Below are 19340 nucleotides of genomic sequence, written 5' to 3'. Positions count from 1 at the left end.
TCTGTACATGAAAGTGGCAAACGAGATCCAAGGTATGTTAGGAGATAGAGCATTATAAGGGTAAAGGAGGAGTTTGAGAGTTTTCTAGTGGCCACGAGTTGTAAAAAATGGCCGAGTCAGATCTGAACTCAATTGTTGAGAAATGGATGAAAACTGACATCAGATAAAAAAATTTCAGTTACTTCATAGCACTTTTAAACTGATAGGAAAAAAAAAAGTTGTCTGTTTAAAAGTACATTACAGTCTAGAGACAGCCCATTAAAACACAACATTCCAAGTCTTAAAATAGCTTTCCTGAAGAGGAATGTAATAAAACATCAACAAAATTATGAAAATGCTATTTTTTCTCCCCAAAGGGAATTAATCATCCCAGGAAAGGAAAGCAGTAGCCAGCTGTCAATCCTCAAAAGCCCCAGTGGACTGTAATGTTTGGCAGCAGTAAAGCTCTGAAAAGCTTCTTGCCCAAACTTGTTATTTAGTCAGCTAAGCTAGAACTGCCTGACAGTTTGGGCATGTAAACTATGCCCTGAAGCTTTGGAAGCTGGCTAGCTGTTATATCCTTAGCAGAATATAACCCCATATAGCTAAGGCTACTGTAGCTGTGATCATTGATGAACATCTATGCAAGTTAAGTAAGTTTAGGGGAACTCAATAATGAGAATCCATTACAATAAATATCTTAAGGCAGCAGAAAATCAAATTATACAGTCAACTTTGACTTACAGTGTTGCAAATAACTTTCCAGACCTGTACATCTACACACTGCTATTAAAATTAATATCCGACAGCCCCACATGTAATATAACAAGGCAAAGTGATAACTGAAACGTGCCCTAACTGAATAACTGAAATTTAGTCCTAAACAGCACTTACCGATAGGGGGGAACAGTGTGTGTTGACCCCAAGGCTTGGCCCTAAGAGATCCAGACCAGTCTGCTGTGGTTCCACTGTCATCTCCTGCATCTGAATTCCATGTGCATGTCTCAATTTTCTTCTTCCCAGTAGTAGCTGGCTGAACAGATGGCCACTTATCTTCACAAACAATCTGTGTCTGCCGTTTTCCAGGAATTTCAGACCAGCTGCCACCATTCACAGAAGGTGTCTCATTCCATCCTGCAGAAACTTGAATTTTAAGAAAACAAAAAAAACAGGTTAATTCAAAGAACTACATGTGATGATATACTTTCTTAATGCATGTGTGACATAAAAATATTTGGCTCATTCTTGCTCGTGTGTCTGTCAAAGACAAAAAGCCTCTAAGAACAAACATATTTTAAACTCCCTTGTCTGCTATAACTAGTACTCAACATTTTCTAAAGCTAAAACCTCTTCATAAAAACTACTTCATAAAATGCTCTTCTTTGGTCATCAGTCAGCCAAACTATTACCTGAGCAGCTAAGGTGACACTCGCCTTAAACATACGAATCTGCCTTTGTGTGAGACAGTTAGTAATCTTACGAGAGTCTAAAAACGAACTACTAAAGGCCCCCTCTCTTTTGTTGTTTGAGTCATGCAATTAAACTATTTCAGGCTGTTTCTCAACTCCATAAATGACAAGCACTTGAATTTCATTACTCAGCAGTCTTGCTTTTGAAGTGATTCTGTAATTTCCTACTAACCTACATAAACTACAGAAGGAAATTACATAGAATATCAAACTTATTAAAATCACCTAAAGTTTCATACAAACATTTAAAGATTTTTGCTTATATCAACATCAAATTTTTTGGTGTCTTACAGTTTTCACAATGACTCTTTATATAATGTCATATATACTTATCACATTTTCATTCAGTGTATGAAGATGACCCTCCTTGATGGGGCCCTATGAGTGGATTTATGTTATCCAATCAGCATTTTTTCTAGACGTTTCTGCATCTGGGGATAGAGGCTAGAGGTATCAGACACCACGTTAGATGTCCAATACATAAACTTACTCACCCCATACCTGCCAATTCACTCTCCAGCAACTAGCAAAAATCTTGCAAATCAAAAATACTTACGTTGTGGCACTCCCTACTGTTAACACAAGACATATTTGCTCAATATAAAGGGAACTCCAACAGCCAAAACCAACATGTGGGATTATTCATCTACAGTAGTAAAGAGGGAGGGTAACCTTGAGCCATCAATGAGGGCTCTCTTTACAAATCAACTGATACAGAAAGAATGCATCCATTTATATCCAACATGCAAGACCCTACCTAATGGGTTCTTTGGGATGAATTGCAAGCAGTAAGCTATCATGGTGGAAGAGACAGAGGAATCCAAAAACACCACTAAAGAAGGCTAACTTTTGAGGAGGTCTGTCCTGAAGAGGTCTGAATCCCAGAGCCATGGGCAGAGCTAAAATGCTTATGAGAGCATCATGGGCCTAAAGGGACAAAACAAGTTTTTGGGGGATAAACCAAACAAGCACTAAAAGGGTAGCGATTTCTAAGAAGCAGTGGAAATGGTCACAGACAGGACCAGAAGGCAGAACCACCTAGAGGTGCAGAGAAAATAACTGCTCATCCTCAGTAGAGAAAATGGAAACTTTGAACCCTTGGCTTACTGTAATCAGGAAAAAAACATAAGATTTTTTTTGGGGAACCTCTCAACAGACTGTACCACTCCAGGTGCCCCTTTACTTTTCTCAGTTACCACCTTTTGCAAAGAAAGTGTGAGGAAAAAATGACAAGCTTAAGTGGGAAAAACACATTTCCTTTATAACTGGGAAGGAGGAGGGGAACCACATTCTCAAAGAGGGACAGAGAAGGACTGCTCACCTGCAAGCCTAGAGTGAGAGCTACAAGAAAAGTACAGTTTTGTACCTACCATAAATGTAGATGTCCGATAGGTATGCATCTGCAGTCATAACATATGGGTTGTCCTGCCTCAGGCAGCCCTTCGGTCGGCCGGATTCCAAAGTCTGGGTCTGGCCTCGGCTGATGTCGCACTTCACCCGACATCATAGCTTCTGGGGTATAAAGGCATCAGCCGACGCCATTTTCCTCAGTGTTTCTTGCCCCAGATGCCAGGTGCCCTCTAGGAAGGCTAAATTTGGATAAATGTTGAAAATTCCAAACAGTAGTAAGCAAAATATATATATATATATACATATATACATACAAACAAATACACCATAACAGATTCCCCCAGGTAGCTAAAAGAGGGGTAAGTACCCTAGGAATACCACAGAGGGGAAGGAGGGTGGGTAATCCTGACTGCAGATGCATACCTATCGGACATCTACATTTATGGTAGGTAGAAAACTGTACTATGTCCTTCAAGGATGCATCTGCAGTCATAACATATGGGTAGAATACCATAGCCAAACTGGGGGAGGAGGCACTAAGATAATGATGGTGTAGTTAAGATCCCCTGTAAAACTGCAGTTGCAAAACCTGCTCGGGATCTGGAGTATAAAGGAAGATTGTAATGCTTGGCAAATGCATGCACGGAGCTCCAAGTAGCAGCTTCTAAAATGTCTTTGGTAGCCACTCCTCGTAGGAAAGCTGTAGTGGTGGCTATGGCTCTTGTGGAGTGAGGCCTGATATTTTCAGGAGTTGTCTTTCCATGAAAAGAGTAGCAGAATCGAATGCAATTTCCTATCCATTTTGAAATTGTCTGTTTGGAAATTGCTTTTCCTTGCACTCCTGTTGCATATGCTACCAGAAGCTGGTCAGTTTTTCTGCTGGTTTTAGTTCTGTCCAGATAGTAGCGCAGTTGTCTGTGTATATCCAAGGTGTGCAATAGTTTTTCCCCCCTGTTCTGTGGGTTAGGGAAGAACGTACGTAAATGAATAGCTTGGTTCAAAGCTACCCTGGATACCACCTTTGACATGAAAGTAGGATTGGTTCTCAGAGACACTCTATCCTGGTGAAAGATAAGGAAGGGCTGCACTGCCATTAATGCCTGTAACTCGGATACCCTTCTTGCTGAAGTGATTGCTAGAAGAAAAGCAATTTTCCAAGATAAGAACTGTAAGTCTGCTGATGCTGCTGGTTCAAAAGGGGGAAGTGTTAATTTTTCCAGCACAAAATTGAGATCCCATGCAGGCAGAGGTGGTTTCCTTGGAGGTTTTACATTTTTGATCCCTCTTAAGAGTTGTCTGAGGAGAGGGTGAGAGAAGATAGGAGGATCCATGTTGTACTCTGCTGAAATTGCTGAAGCATGAATCTTAATGGAAGAATAGGACAGGCCATTGTGGAACAATTCTGCTAAGTATTCTAGGATGTGTGCTAGGTTTGCCAGTGTGACATTTGTACCCTTTGATGCACTCCAAATGAGGAATCTCTTCCATTTAGCTGAGTATGTTTTTCTTGTGGAGGGTCTGCGAGCCTCCAGGATAATGTCCTTGACCCTCTGAGATAATACATTTTGGTTTTGTTTTATGCAATTTTCCAAGCAGTTAGCTGCAACGTTTTCAAGTTTGGATGCAGGGTCTTGTAGTTGTTCTGCGTTAGAAGTAAAGGCCATAGAGGTAGAGGCCATGAGTTCGTCCGAGACATGCTTCTCAGTAGCGGATACCAATGCTGCCTTGGCCAGTCTGGAGCTATCAGAATCACCTTTGGCTGTTCCTCCCTGATCTTCAGTAGAACTTTGTACATCAATGGGAGGGGTGGAAAGGCATAAACTGTCAGGGCCTTCCAGTTGAAAGAAAGGGAGTCCACCCTCCAGGCTTGTGGGTGGTATTCTCTTGAGCAAAATTTCTTCAGTTGGTGGTTGAGTGGGGAGGCAAACAGGTCTATCTCTGGCATTCCCCATTTCTTTGTAATGTTTTTGAAGATGTCTGGATGCAGCATCCATTCGTGAGCATCCATGGTAGTTCTGCTTAAGCTGTCTGCTAGTGAATTCTCTTTTCCTGGTACGAATTTGGCCTGCAGTTGAATGTTGAGATTCAGGCCTAGGTTCCACAGGTTCATTGCCATCCGGCATAGAGGGTAGGAATGCGTGCCTCCATGTTTGTTGATGTACCACATGACTGTGGTATTGTCTGTCCTTATCAGCAGATGTCCTTGCTGGAGGAATGATTTGAATGCCTCGATTGCATGCTTCACTGCCAGCATCTCCTTTAGATTTGTGTGTAGATTCAGCTGGTCTTGAGACCATAGGCCTTGGATACACTTGTCTTCCATGTGTGCCCCCCAGCCTAGGTCTGAGGTGTCCGTGGTGATGGTCTGCCTTGGTTGTGGTTTGTGGAAAGGCAACCCTCTGTTGGTCTGGCAGGCCTGAGCCCACCATAGGAATTCTTTTTTCAGGCATGGAATGATTGGTATCATGGTTTCTAGACTGTGTCTGTGTTGAGACCATACATTCCTTAGGTACCATTGTAATTTTCTCATATGCAATCTGGCATGCGGGATCAAGATTATGCAAGATGCCATGTAACCCAGGGCCTGCAGGACTTTCCTTGCAGTAAGCTGAGTTTGTCTTGTCAAAGCCATGAAGTAGACTGGGAGTTGCTTTTGTTTTTCTTCTGTGAGAAAAGCCATCTGAGTTATTGTGTCCAGTTCTGCACCCAAAAATGTTATCCTTTGGGATGGCACTAGTCTTGACTTCTGGATGTTGACTGTGTATCCCAAGGCTTGTAACAGTTGTATGACATAGGCCAAATCCTTTATTATTTTTGCCTTGTTGTCCGCTTGTATTAGGCAGTCGTCCAGGTATGGGTAGATCTGAATTCCCTGAAGCCTGCAATGTGCAATTACTGATGCCAGGCATTTCGTGAATACTCTGGGCGCAGTAGATAAGCCAAAGGGCAATGCTGAGAATTGATAATGCTCTGATCCTGCAAGAAATCTGAGGTGTCTTCTGCAATCTGGTTGTATAGGGACGTGCAGGTATGCCTTGTTGAGATCTAGCGTCACCAGCCAAGACTCCTTGCCCAACATGGGAAGAAGTTGCTGTAGGGTCAGCATCTTGAATTTTGGTACAATGAGATATGTGTTTAGTATGGACAAGTCGAGAATAGGCCTCCATTGATTTTCTTTTCTTGGTACAAGGAATAGTCTGGAGTAAAATCCTTGTCCTTGTTCCATAGATGGTACCCTTTCTATTGCTCTCATCCTTAGTAAGTTGATGATTTGTTTTAGAGCCTCTGGCTTCTGGCTTGGTGGAAGGTTTGGCATTCCTCTCTTTTTTGGTAAAGTGTGGAAGTGAAACCTGTAGCCTTTGTCTATTGTTTGCAATGTCCATTTGTCTCCTGTAATACAATGCCAGTTGTTTGAAAATAAAGCTAACTTTCCGCCCAAGGGTGCTTCCAGTTGCTCCCTGGTAGGCGGAATCAGAGCCAAGTCATTGTGTCTGTCCTGTGGAAGTGGTTGTAGTCGCAGCTGTGGCGGTACTCCTCTGGTTGGCAGGTTGCCACTGACGACCCCTGTAGGCACCCCTAGATTGACCTCTGCCTCTTGGGCGTCTATTTCTGCCTCTCTGTGCTCTGGAGCTGTCTGGAAAGGACCAATTATTTGAAGGCCAGTTTCTGCTGAACCTCGGAGGTTGGACCTGCAGAAAATCCTTGACTGTTTGCACAGATTTAGCTTTTTCTTCCACTTTCTTTAGAATCTCCTGTGCAGGGGAGCCAAATAAACTTTGTTTCTCCATAGGGGCATCTAGGAGTTTAAACTTGACATGGTCTGGCAAGGATTGCTCTTTTAGCCAGGCATGCCTTCGAATCACTGCTCCAGTCATAGCTGATCTAAATGAAGCCTCCAGTGCATCATAGCCACATTTTAAAAAATGATTACTGACCTGCTGAGAGTTGTGTACCAAATCCTGAAGGGCCTTACGGTCTAAAGGTTCAAGAGAGGAAAGCTTTTTATTCAGCTGATCTAACAAAAATTTCTGGTACTGTATCATATGGAATTGACAGTTTAAAGCCCTGGCAGAAAGAGTAGCAGATGTATAAACCTTTTTACCCCATCTCTCTAATGCTCTTGACTCTCTTTCAGAGGGTAGGGGGTTTTTGGCAGTGGTAGCTGCAACACCCTTTGGGCCCTGAGAAACAGTTTCTGGGTCTGCAGCATGGGCCTTATATAAGTGGAAGTGAGAATCCGAGACCCTGTAATATCTGTCAGGTTTGGCAGGGGCCGGGGGAAGAGAATCAGGGGCAGAACTTGCATCATTGTATGCATCATCAACAACTGAAAGTACAGGTGGTATGGCTAAAGGCCTATGCTGTGGCAAGTGTAAAAAGGTCCTTAGCCTTTTCCTAGAATCAGAAAAATCCTGACCCTGCCATTGAAAGTGTTCCCTCATTGAGTGTAAAGTTTCCCCAAAGGAAATTTCTTCTGGGGGGGGAGGCAGAAGGAATTGAGTCTTCTGCATCCAAATCCTCATAAGGTGAGTATGGTCCTTCCTGATGGTCTGAGACATCTGATCCATCCGAGGAATAATCAGAGGAGAGAGGTTCAGGGGTTCAGTCCTAGGCCTTTTGTCAGGAGGAGGTTGTGAGGCCTTGTCTGGGTGAGGTTGTGATCCCCTAATCAGAGATATAAGGTCCTCAGCAAGGCTGAGAATCTGAGAACTTGAGGAAGGTCTCAGAGGAAGCTTTTGTTGGTAAGGCCTTGGGAATTTTAGCTGCTTTAGCCCTAGAGAAGGCCTTAATAGACATGGAAGCAGGGGGTCTAGCTGCCCCACGTGCAGGAGTAGAGATGTCCAACGGAATGGTGTCGGACAATTCTTGTGCGTCTGCTTCTTCGGTAGGAATTTCTGTAGCCGACTCAGCCGGGACCTCTCTGGCCTCGGTTGTCAGAGGCATGCTTTCGGCAGAAGGAAGAACCGAGGACTCGGTTTCAGCCGAAACCGAGACACTCGCGGCAGGCCTAACTCGTGGTTTCAACCGAAACCGCGGGCCGCGAGTGTCGGTCCTTTTCCTTGCGTTTTTTGGCTAAATGTGTAGTCGGAGTCTCCGACGGCATTTTATATGCAAAAGCGGGACCAAAAAACTCTTCTGCAAACTCCGACCGACGTCTAAGTGTCCATTGGTTGAAGGAAGCACAGGCTAAACAAGCTGATACGTCGTGGTCTGGGCCTAAGCAAGGAAGGCAGTAAGAGTGGAAATCCTTATGAGGTATTTGTTTCCCACAAGTTAAACAATTATTTACTTTGTCTGACATCGGCTGAGGCAAGAAAGAGTCCCCAACGGGGTACTTAGCTTTTTTAGAAGTCTTCGGTAGCTGAAATCTCTGGATCTGACCGACTGGCACTTGCGAACAGCTTCTGCTTCGGGCACCGCGCGGCAAGAAAGACTGAGGAAAATGGTGTCGGCCGATGCCTTTATACCCCAGAAGCTATGACGTCGGGTGAAGTGCGACATCAGCCGAGGCCAGACCCAGACTTTGAAATCCGGCCGACCGAAGGGCTGCCTGAGGCAGGACAACCCATATGTTATGACTGCAGATGCATCCTTGAAGGACATCTGATTATCTTCAACAACATCAGGTCACAAGGCCTAAAACACAGGCAAGCCACTTGTACCTAAAGCTCAAGCTTCCCCACTGGGAATTTGGTTCTCCATCAGGGACAGAAAGTAGACCTTTCTGTGGGGACAGGTCTGTATGACTAGTGGGAGTTGTGCCTGAATTATCACATTCTAAGAAAACGGGAGGAGATTGCCTAGATAAAAGGGTGAAAAAGACTCAGCAAGTAGCTTCCACAACAAGATGGACAACGCACAAGGCAGACCCATCGTGCAGATAGAGCGCACTACTTTGCCCACAGGAAGAATGATATCCTGAGTCCTAAATGGATTCAGTCACTCACAGCCCCTCCACAATACCCACTCAAAAGATTTTTTGAGTCCATCTCTTTCAAAGTAATGAGAACTGTTGCAGAAGTCAAGCCTAGATGCGGAAAGATTATGCTAAAAAGATTCCCTGCAGAGGAATGTTAACATACCCCCCTTGCCCAAACAAGGAGTCACATTAAGAATGACAAGATCAGCCAAGACTGGGACTGTCCCAGCAACCTTGACTCAAGGACTATAAAACTCAAACCCAGCACACAGGTCCAAAGACCCTAAGGACACACCTGGATAACCTGCTTCTCCCACCACATGATGAAAGGGATAAGGAGATTGTAGAATGGAAGAACTGCCAGGGGTCAGTCAGACCACCATTAAACCTGACCTCAACCTCAAAATTTGCATCCAGTGGTAGAAATATGTGGCCAAGAAATCACAGGCTCCTCAACAACTCCTGCCAAGCTAAGCTTCTCAGAGTCTCCTAGAGCAAATTAAACCATTCCTGGGAACAGCATGGCACATGGGATTTTCATAATGACAGTGAACTCTCGAGGATATACAGGAGGCTGATACGTCTACATCTAGGGACGTCTGTTTAATGAGAGGGAGTCAAGGGCAAGCCTCCTACTTTTCTTCCCTGACTCTATGGAGGAGAAACTTTGAGAGTCCTGATCCATCTATGCAGTTCCTCTTAAAGACGGAGAGGAACTATGAAACTCAGAAATTACAGTACTGCATGTCTGACAATACTGCCACAGACGAGGACCTGACACAAACAGCAGCATGGATTAGATGCACAGACTGGAAACATAGTGCCAGAAATCCTGAAGTACCAGCATAAGACAGTTAAAGGAGAAAGCAAGATCACAGCATTTGCAAAATAAATGAACAAATTACAAGCTTATACCATGTCAGGACACATGCACCTCTTACAGTAAGACATGGAAAATGGAAACCTGCATGAGCTCCTTCAGGCATGGACATGGTAGTGTGGCACCAATCAACAGACCTGTATCAGGTAAGCTGGCCTAGTACTTGTGCTTACAAAGTGTGGAAGGATGAAGAAGGATCAACTGGAGAAACAAAATGTTAAGGGGTGGAAGTTACTCAGAAGCCAGGGCTGCTGGATCTCTATAATGATCTCAGTGTCCAGGCAAATGTCATTTAAAAAACAGCACGTTCATGAAATCATAATCTGTTACCAGACTTCAACAGGCTGCACTAGAGCTGGAAAAAACATCAACAGGGCACAATAAATCAGGGCTGGCAAGTAAAAACAGCAACAGCATGCTCTGTCAAAACTGGACATGCACTTCAGGGAAAAATTTGTTACTTTGCAAATATTCACCACTTTGTCAAAATTAAGGCTACGTGGTTCAAGAACTACAGGACTCTCAAGATTTCTGGTTGCAGAGGGGAAATGTCAGATGCATAACTGAAAAACTAAAAAAGGAGTAAAAGCCATAAGGGCCTGAAGTTCAGACACTCTCTCAGCTGAAGTAAGGAAAAAAAGAATGGTGTTCCGTGTACAATGCTGCAAGGAAGGTGAAGCTGCAAGCTCAAAAGAAGCCAGAGTCATTTTTTTCAAGAACAAAATTAAGGTCACAGGAAGGAGGAATATGTTTCCCAGGGGGGTCTAAAATGAAAGACACCTTTAAGAAATTGTTTGACCTCAAACCTAGAGGCCACAAGAGGAGACAATGGCTGACAAGCAAAAATAGCAGAAAAGTGGGCTTTAACTGAAGAATACGTCAACCCAGCATGGAGCACTTCACACAAACATAGAAACAGACGAATCGCCACAGAAAGTGGATCCTGGTTATGAGCCAAGCACTAGACAAACTCTCTTCCATTTGGATACACAAGATTTTCTGGTAGTGGGTTTTCTGGCCTACTGCAGAACCCGAAGCACATCCACAGAAAAAAAGGTGCCTAAAAAGGATCAAAACCCTTTCACCCACTGTGTCAATTGAAGAGTAAACAAGTGAGGATGGATAAGAGACCCCTTGTCTTGTGTGAAGAGGTCCATCCTATGAGGTAACCTGATTGCCTTGGCTAGGTGCAGAAGAAGAGGGAACCTATGCTGTGTGAGCCAAAAAGGAGTCACCAGAAAGATTTTGGGGGAGCCTTGCTCTACCTTGAGCGGGACCTTTGGTATGAGAGGAAGGCATACAGAAACATCCCCTTACAAGAAAAAGACAGAGCATCCACTTTCCATGCCAGTGGACTTGGGACTCTGGTGTAAAAAAGAGGAAGTTGTCTGTTCAGAAGGGAAACTAAAAGATCTACCCGAGGAGTACCCCACTGGCGGACAATGTCCAAAAACACCTCTCTGTGAAGCAGCCACTCATGAGCTTGTCATACAGGCCTGCTCAGAGTCTGCTACAATGTTTTGTTCTGAAGGAATATTAATAGCCTGAAGAGCCACCTGATTTTGGACAGCCATATCTCAAACTTCAAGAGCTAGTCTGCACAGAAGGTAGGACTGAGTGCCCCCTGGCTTGTTGATGTACCCCATCAATGTGGTACCGTCTGTAAAGATTTTGAGAGGCCCTGGAAGAAAAAAGTGAATGAAAGGATTGAAGAGCAAGGAGAGCTCTCATCTTCTTGATGCTGATATGCTCTGCCCTCTGAAGAATGGGCCAAAGGCCCTGAACCTTTACAGGGCCAAATGAATCACCCCACTCTGCGTCAGAAGCATCTGAAAAAAGTTCCTGAGAGGGCACTGGGCCCTGAAAAGGAAACCCTGGGTTGAGAGACAGCTGATGAATCGACCACTAAAGCTCTAGTTTGAGGCATGAAGGAAGAGGGACTAGAAAGTCAAAAGGATGTCGGTGTTGGAGCCAAACTGACTTTAGTTACCACTGTAGCTTCCTCATATGGAGTCTGGCTAGAAGTAGCATGGGAATGGTGGAGGCCATGAATCCCAAAGCCCATAAAGTTCCCTGGCTATAACTGAGACCTGAGGAAGAAGGAATTAAAAAAAGGCAACAGCAAGAACCTTGGGAGGTAGCAGGGAAGCTAGAAGTGGAATGGTCTGGAGCCTGCAACCGATAAAATCATGATCCTGAGAAGGAGTCAGGAAGGATTTTTGGAAATTTATTGTAAACCCCAGGCTTTGCAACAAGAGGCAAAAAGCATACTGAAAGGGCTAAAGCAAGTCTCTGGAGAGGAAGCCTGAATGAGAAGGTCGTCTGGGTAAGGAAAGATCTGTATTACCCTCACCCTGCAAAAAGCAATCACAGGAGCGAGGCAGCTGGTGAAAATCTTTGGAGCAGCAGAAAGGCCAAAAGGCAAAGCAGAGAACTGGAAATGCAAGGAAGAAACAGAGAAAAACAAATATTTCCTGAAACTGGGATGAGCAGGGATGTGAAGATGAGCATCAATGAGATCCAGAAAGACCAGGAAAGCCTCAGGAAGAAGAGGAAACAAAGAGTGAAGGGACAGCAGATACAGAATGGGCCTCCAGGTGTCTTCTTTCCTGGGAAGCAGAAACATTCCGGAATAAAACACATTCCCTTCTTGAGAAGCAGAAACTGCCTGGATGGTGCCTTGAGACAAAAGGTCCTGAAGAACATCCGGAAAGACAGGTACCTGTTTCCGAGGAGGTTGGGGAATGCCCAGAAAAGGAGGAAGGGATTTCCACACCAAGAAACATCCCTGAGAGATGGACAGAACCCAAGTATCCTGAGTGATACTTATCCAGTTGATAAGAGATGGGGGAAAGATGAAGAGATAAAGGAGACTGACTCAGAATGGTGGGAAGCACACAGTCAGACAGAACCTGGCTTGTCTGTAAAAGGAGGCTTCTAAGTAGTAGGAGTCTGAGTAGACTTAGCAGGAGGAGCCTGTTTAGAACTCTTTTTACCTTTGAGAGGGGAGAAGAGATAATATACACACAAAGGGAGGCTTACAGGGATAATTCATCTAAAATGTAGGAATAGGGGAAACACAAAAAATGTTTCAGTTCCTGCAAGGCCTTGTCCTTTTCCTGCAGGGACTTGAAAAGCTCAGCACTACAGAACCAGACGGGAGAGTCCAGCAATTTAACGCCTCAACACAGAACCAAAAGCAGCAGCACTAGAGGAAGCATCAGCAGCATCATACCTACATTTAATGGAATGATGAGACACTTGGAAAGAGAATCCCAACAAAGAGTGGGCTGAAGCTTTCCACTCAAAATAAGGAAGGTCAGAAATAACCTGACAGGTCTAAGAAAGAACAACCAAGACATAACTGATTACATGGGTCTGATAATTAATAGCCCAAAAGGCCAGGGTAGCAGCAGTATAACACCTTCTTGCCCAGACATTCCATGGCCCTACTGTCCTTTCTCAGAAGGACGCAATTTAGTAGAAGGCAAGAGTTTGGAAGGTTTGTTAGAAGAGACAAACACAACAGGGGGGTTAGCAGAGAACATTTGTAGAGAAATGTAATAATACTCAGACAACTTATAAAATCCTGCCAGGCTTTTTAAGGGCTGGAGTTTGGGAATCAGGAGCTTGAGAAGCTTTTGAAAAAAGTGTCTAACAGGGCAGCTAGGACCGGAGGAACAGCAGAGGACTTGAGAGACTCCATCAGGAGAAGTTCATAATACCTCTTCTGATATCAGACACCTGAGAACAGTCCCGTTTAAAGAATTCCTTCATATGAGATACAATATCCCCCAAAAAAGGGAGAATCTGGGCTAATAGAATCTTCCTCCTAAGAACGAACCTGTCAGCATGCCAAGGACTCTTCCCCAGAGTCCAATTCCTCATCAGAAGAGTCTTGCTCCCCAGGCCTCTTAAGGGGAGTAGATGACCAAAATGGGGAGGGGGAGATTGAGACTCCCTGGGGATGCTTCAAGGCCATAAGAGCATTAAACCACCCCTGTGTAAAATCCTGCCATTCACACTGGGGATTTCTGGGAGCAGGGGAAATGTGTTTAGTTTTCTGCTGCTTCTTTAGATGGATGTCAGCTCTAAAAACCTTAGGAAGCTCGGACCTTTGCCGACACTCAGTGTAGTGAGAATCTCCTCCCAAATAAGATTCTGCAGAATGCACCTTAGTCCTTCAGATATAATCAGCTGAGGTTACTCCTCAACATCTGCAAGGGATGTCTGCGAAGCCTCCAAGGATGTGAGAGAAGCCGGACATCAGGGGGAGGTGGTATAGCAGCCGAATCAGACCTAAATTTTTTGGTCGTCTTTTTGGCAGATGGCTGACACTTGGGACAGGACGATTCTGACACTGCAATCTGCACCAGCAACTTAAGACTTTGGTTCTCCAGGCAGATAGACAGGGAGGAGAGATGACTACAAAGGGTCTTTGGGACAAACACTTGACAAATCAAGCATGTAGTATGGCCATGAGATGTTCCCAAGAAAAAAAAAAGACACTGCTCATGACAGTCCTTAAGGGGAATCTGACCCCCACACTGACCTTTTCCCTTTCTGGATGACATATAAACTCACAAACAAAAAAAATAAGACAAAAAGGAAACCCCAATGAGCCACTTATCTGAAAACAGCTTGGTAACAAGCACAAAGGAATGTTCAGAACGACAATCAAAGATGGCGTTCGGACTGGCAGCAAAGAAGTCCTGAGGTATGTACATCCATACATCACCTTTATGCCCGATGCCGTGAGCATACATGTGATGTATGAAGTCCTTAAAATCCTAAGGCTTTGTTACAATGGCCAGATGCTGGGCTACCCTAAGCAGGGGATCCCTTTAGTAAAGAATACTGCAACAGTGACATGGCAGGACATCAGACAAAATATGCATATCCAAAGAACACAACCATATGGCAGAGAGACTGCTTGTGGCTCATACAATAATAATGATTTCTGACCACAATCTAATTATAGTAGCATTGAAGACAGGGCAGACCCCATTGACTAGGCTCTGGACAGTGAACCTGCTACTTTGTGAGGGGCAGAAGTATCAGGTCTTCCTAAGCAACATCTATTTAGATTACAGCAATTAATTAATCCTCCTAATGCAAGCGCAGGAAGAGATGTGGATAAATTTAGAGAGTTTCATTTAAGAGAAATCTCCATCAGTTTACTGCAGCAATACTTACAATAAAATCCAGATTATTCTCCTTTCAAGAAGACCTTCTACACCAAATTATACATGGGGAAGATGAAGCCACCGATAGGATGCCGGAGATTAGAGATAACTTGGGCAAATACTTTACTTTTAAAGCTGAACTTACGGGGATGAAAATGATCCCTATATGTGCTAAATATCTGGTCTTGGAACTGTACAAACAAGAGTCAGCAAAATATGCACTTAAATAGAGAGATCCAAGTTCAGAAGTATGTTATAATACCCCCGCAATGTATCAGACTAACCTTGAGAAATACTTTGCAAAACTCTACTCTAAGGTTTTGGACTTACCCAACCTGGTAGACCACTGCAGGCAATATCCTGCTTCCCTGCAGTAAAACATGCTTATTCCTTGAGAAGTAGCTTCCCTTACTACTCACCTATGAAGAAATACTGGAGGCAAAGAATTCCATGGCATATGACAAAATGCTAAGCGCTGATGTTATACCACTTGTGAGAAAGAAAAATTTACTGAAAACTTTTCAATACCTGGAATCGAATTTTTCAAGGAAACCTTCCCCATAGTCAAGGAAAGAGGAGACAGCACTCATGACATACAAGATCTGATAAAGATCCTACTCTGCCATCTTCTTATAGAACTAGTTTTTAAAACATAATAAATTATCTGTGGGAACTTTGGCCAAGAGATTACCATTCTTCTTAGGATTACACACTTGGATCAGACAAGCTTCATTTCTGGCAGATGCACTTTTGATAATACCATTAAAACTCTGTTCATCACAGATCATATGGAAAACACTCATCACCCCCAAATTGCAACTGGTTTGGATGGTGAAAAGACCTTTGATAGGGCCAATAGGGTCTTTTTGTGGGAAACTCTTCGGGCCTTTGGCTTTCCCCTCAGAATTTATCCAGATGCTCACTCAAATGTATTCCTCCCTTTGGCCAGATTAAAAGTGTCAGTTTTGTCCATTTCCATTACTACCCCTTTTCTCTCTGTTATTTGCTTTACAGTCTTCAGTGATTCGTTTGATAGGATCCACCTTGAGTGGGTATATAACTGGGGGGAGAGACATATACATAAGTTATCAGTGTATGTAGACAATTTGTTGGTGTACTTGAGCAATCTGGATGTTGACCTTCAGATATTGTTTGAATGTTTAGGAATCTTTGGGGCTTCATTGAGCTACAACGTAAACCCTATCAGGCCTGAAAAGGTATGTACAGATTTCAATTCTACTGGGCCACCCCAAAAGGCATATCCCTTTTTGCAAGAGGGAAATGGCATGACAAACTTTGGTACTAATATGAGACCCACACTTCAGGAACCATGGGAGGCAGTCTATGGCAACAAGCGCAACAAGATTAAAGAAAATCTCCAGAAATGGAATCTCCTTCTTTGTAAATACTTTAGTTGTTTTGTTGAATATTATAATACCTATTTTTAATTACTTGTATAAAATTGTTATGATATTTCTCTTATATGTTAAAACAATAAACCTGTTTTGAAAAAAAAAAAAAAAGAAATACAATCTCCTTCGTATAGATATGATTAAAAAAATACATGTGGTTTCATGGTATATGTTCTTGTTCTCATTTTTTTATGCCTCACAGGGCATCCCCTTGAACATGCTGCACACACTGGTGAAAACTCTAATCTTGCACAGGGGCTAATAAGAGATCTAGAATTAGTTGGGAGCATCTTATTCTCCCTTACACTCGGGGAAGAGTAGGACTTCCAGATAGAATAGTTGTGTAAAATCTTACCATAACCATAGATGTCCTTCTCTTCTATATGCTGCAGTATTCATAACACGAGGGAGTCCGCCTCTGGCTGATGTGTATGTCGGCCAGTATACAAAAGTCTATCGCTACTGTGAGCTAAGTGCAACGTTTCATGGAGTCTAAAACGTATGTTGGTCATAAAATGGACATCAGTACGTACCATACTACAGAACTGAATGCTGCCAAAAGCACCAGCCTGATCCAAGGTGACGAAAATATGCCATCAGAAGACAGGGAAGCATCGCTGGGGGAGGGGGGGGTAATACTCCAGCATATAGAAAAGAAGGACATCTATGATTATGTTAAGATTTTACACAACTACTCTATGTCCTTCTATTCATATGCTGCAGTATTCATAAAGTACAGTTGTGTACACTTACCATAAATGTAGATGTTCGAGTGTATTCACTGTTGTAGTCATCACACTTGGGTTATCTGTTCTGAGTCGGACGCTGTCGCTCCAGGACTGACGTCAGGTCATCAGGGGTATAAAAACAGGCAGTCGATGCCATTACATTAGTTTTTCTTGCTCCAAATGTCAGGAGCCCCCCAAATAGGGAGCTAAGTTATGGTGGGGGAAAACACCACCAGTAAAAAGTAAATACCAATACCCCTGAAAGTGGGGAGTAAAATGCATAGAGAGTTTAGAGAGAGAGAGAACAGGGGACTGGAGGGAGGGGAAACCAGGACTGCAACAGTGAATACACTCGAACATCTACATTTAAGTGTACACAACTGTACTATATTCTTCGTGTTTCACTGTTGCAGTTATCACACTTGGATAGATTCCCAAAGCTGAAGATGGGTGGAGGCAGTTATGAAGAGTTAGGGCTGGCTAGAATGCCTTGCAGCACTGCTGTTGCAAAACCTGTCCTGGATTTGAAAAAGATAGGCAGGTGGTAATGCTTGGTGAAGGTGTGTACAGTACCTCCAGGTAGCGGCTTCCAGGATGTCCCTGGTAGGGACTCCCCTGAGAAATGCTGTAGAGGTAGATGTTGCCCTAGTGGAATGTGGTCTGACCCCCTGAGGGGGTTGGTTTCCCATGGTGCTTGTAGCAGAAATGGAAGCATTGTGCTATCCATTTAGAAATTGTTTTCTTTGAGATGGCCTTGCCCTCTGCCCCTGTTGCAAAGCTGACTAGTAACTGGTCTGACTTTCTGGAGGGCTTAGTCCTATCAAGGTAGAATTTGAGCTGTCTGTGCATGTCCAAGGAGTGCAGGATCCTTTCCCCTTTATTTTGAGGATTAGGGAAGAAGGTTGGCAAATGTATGGATTGGTTGAGAGCCACACTGAACACCACTTTAGGCATAAAGGAAGGGTTTATCCTGAGGGAAACCCTGTCAGCATGGAAAATAACGAAGGGTTCCAAAGCCCAGACACTCTTCTAGCTGAAGTGATGGCCAGAAGCAATGCTGTTTTCAAAGAGAGGAATTTTAGTTCTGCTGACACTGCAGGCTCAAAGGGGGGAGGGGGGGTGAGCTTTTCCAGTACAAAGTTAAGGTCCCAAGCAGGAGTGGGTGCTCTCCTTGGTGGCTGCCTTAAGTTGTTTGCCCCTCTCAGGAACTGTTTGATAAGAAGGTGTGAGAAGAGAGGAGACTCAGTGTTGCAATGAGCCGAAATGGCTGAGGCATGTATCTTAATGGAAGAGAAGGACAAGCCTTTGTGGAGTAAATCTGCCAAGTAATCCAGGATTAGAGGCAGGGAGGGAAGAGTTGTGCCTTCTCCTTTAGATGTATTCCAGGAGCAGTACCTTTTCCACTAACCCGCATAGGATTTTTTTGTACTGCGTCTTCTGCTTCAAGAATGACGTCCAGCACCTGCTTGCTTAGAGTCGCTGGGGAGACTTCAAGGGATAAGTCAGGCTGCAATTGCGGATGCAAGATCCATCCCTCCTGCTGAGTGAGCAGTGTTGGGTTCTGGTGTAAGTGCCAGGGTGGCACCAGTGTCAGGCTGTGCAGGAGTGGGTACCAGTGCTGGTGTGGCCAGTTCGGGGCAATCAGAATTGGCCTTGGTCTGTCCTGTCTTATTTTGAGTAATACTCTTGGGAGAAGGGGCAGAGGTGGGAAGGCATACATTGAGAGATTTACCCACTGAAAAGATAGGGCATCCACTTTCCAGGCCCTGCTGAGAGGGCTCCTGGTGCAGAATTCGCTGAGCTGGTGGTTGAACGGGAGGCAAAGAGATCCACCTCTGGGGTCCCCTATTTCTGAATCAGAAGGTTGAAGGTGGTGGGCTCTAATTGCCAATTGTGTGGGTCTAGGAGATTTCTGCTCAAGTCTGCCAGTGAGTTCTGTTTGCCTGCAGGAATTGAGCTTGCAGATGGACTTGCATGTCCAAGGCCGTGTTCCACAGGGCCATGGCTAACCTGCAGAGTGGCCGTGTTCCACAGGGCCATGGCTAACCTGCAGAGTGGGTAAGAGTGGGTTCCCCCCTGCCTGTTGATGTACCACATAATTGTGGTGTTGTCTGTTTTTATTAGTAGTAGTTCTGAAGAGAGTAGGGATCTGAAAGCTGTCAGGGCGAGCTGCACAGCTAGCATCTCTTTTTGGTTGATGTGCAGATGAATATGACTTGGGCTCCAGTGGCCCTGAATGCATTTGCCGTCCATGTGTGTGCTCCCCAGGCATAGTCTGATGCATCTACGGTTAGGGTCTGGGCGACGTGGGGTTAAGTAAAGGGCAGTCCCTTGTTGTGGTTGTATGCAGCTGCCCATCAAAGAAACTCTGTCCTTAGACAGCATATGACAGGAATGACTGTTTCAAGGTCCAGAG

At 44.2% G+C, this 19340-nt stretch overlaps 1 protein-coding gene across 1 annotated transcript in view; it reads right to left on the bottom strand.

Annotated features, from left to right (window-relative positions):
• Nucleotides 1-19340, bottom strand: part of MTDH (metadherin) — a 1697336-nt gene that overhangs the window by 905326 nt on the left and 772670 nt on the right. Inside the window, exon 6 of the mRNA XM_044065932.1 lies at nucleotides 874-1122. Within this exon, the coding sequence (XP_043921867.1) occupies nucleotides 874-1122 (249 nt within the window). The remainder of the gene's footprint in view (nucleotides 1-873; nucleotides 1123-19340) is intronic.

The sequence above is a fragment of the Protopterus annectens genome, chromosome 3.part0 (genome assembly GCF_019279795.1).
Source record: "Protopterus annectens isolate FY-2018-M chromosome 3.part0, PAN1.0, whole genome shotgun sequence".
In the NCBI taxonomy this organism is placed as follows: Eukaryota; Metazoa; Chordata; order Ceratodontiformes; family Protopteridae; genus Protopterus; species Protopterus annectens.
Note: the sequence above shows the minus strand (reverse complement) of the source record. Positions and strands in the feature narration are given on the sequence as shown.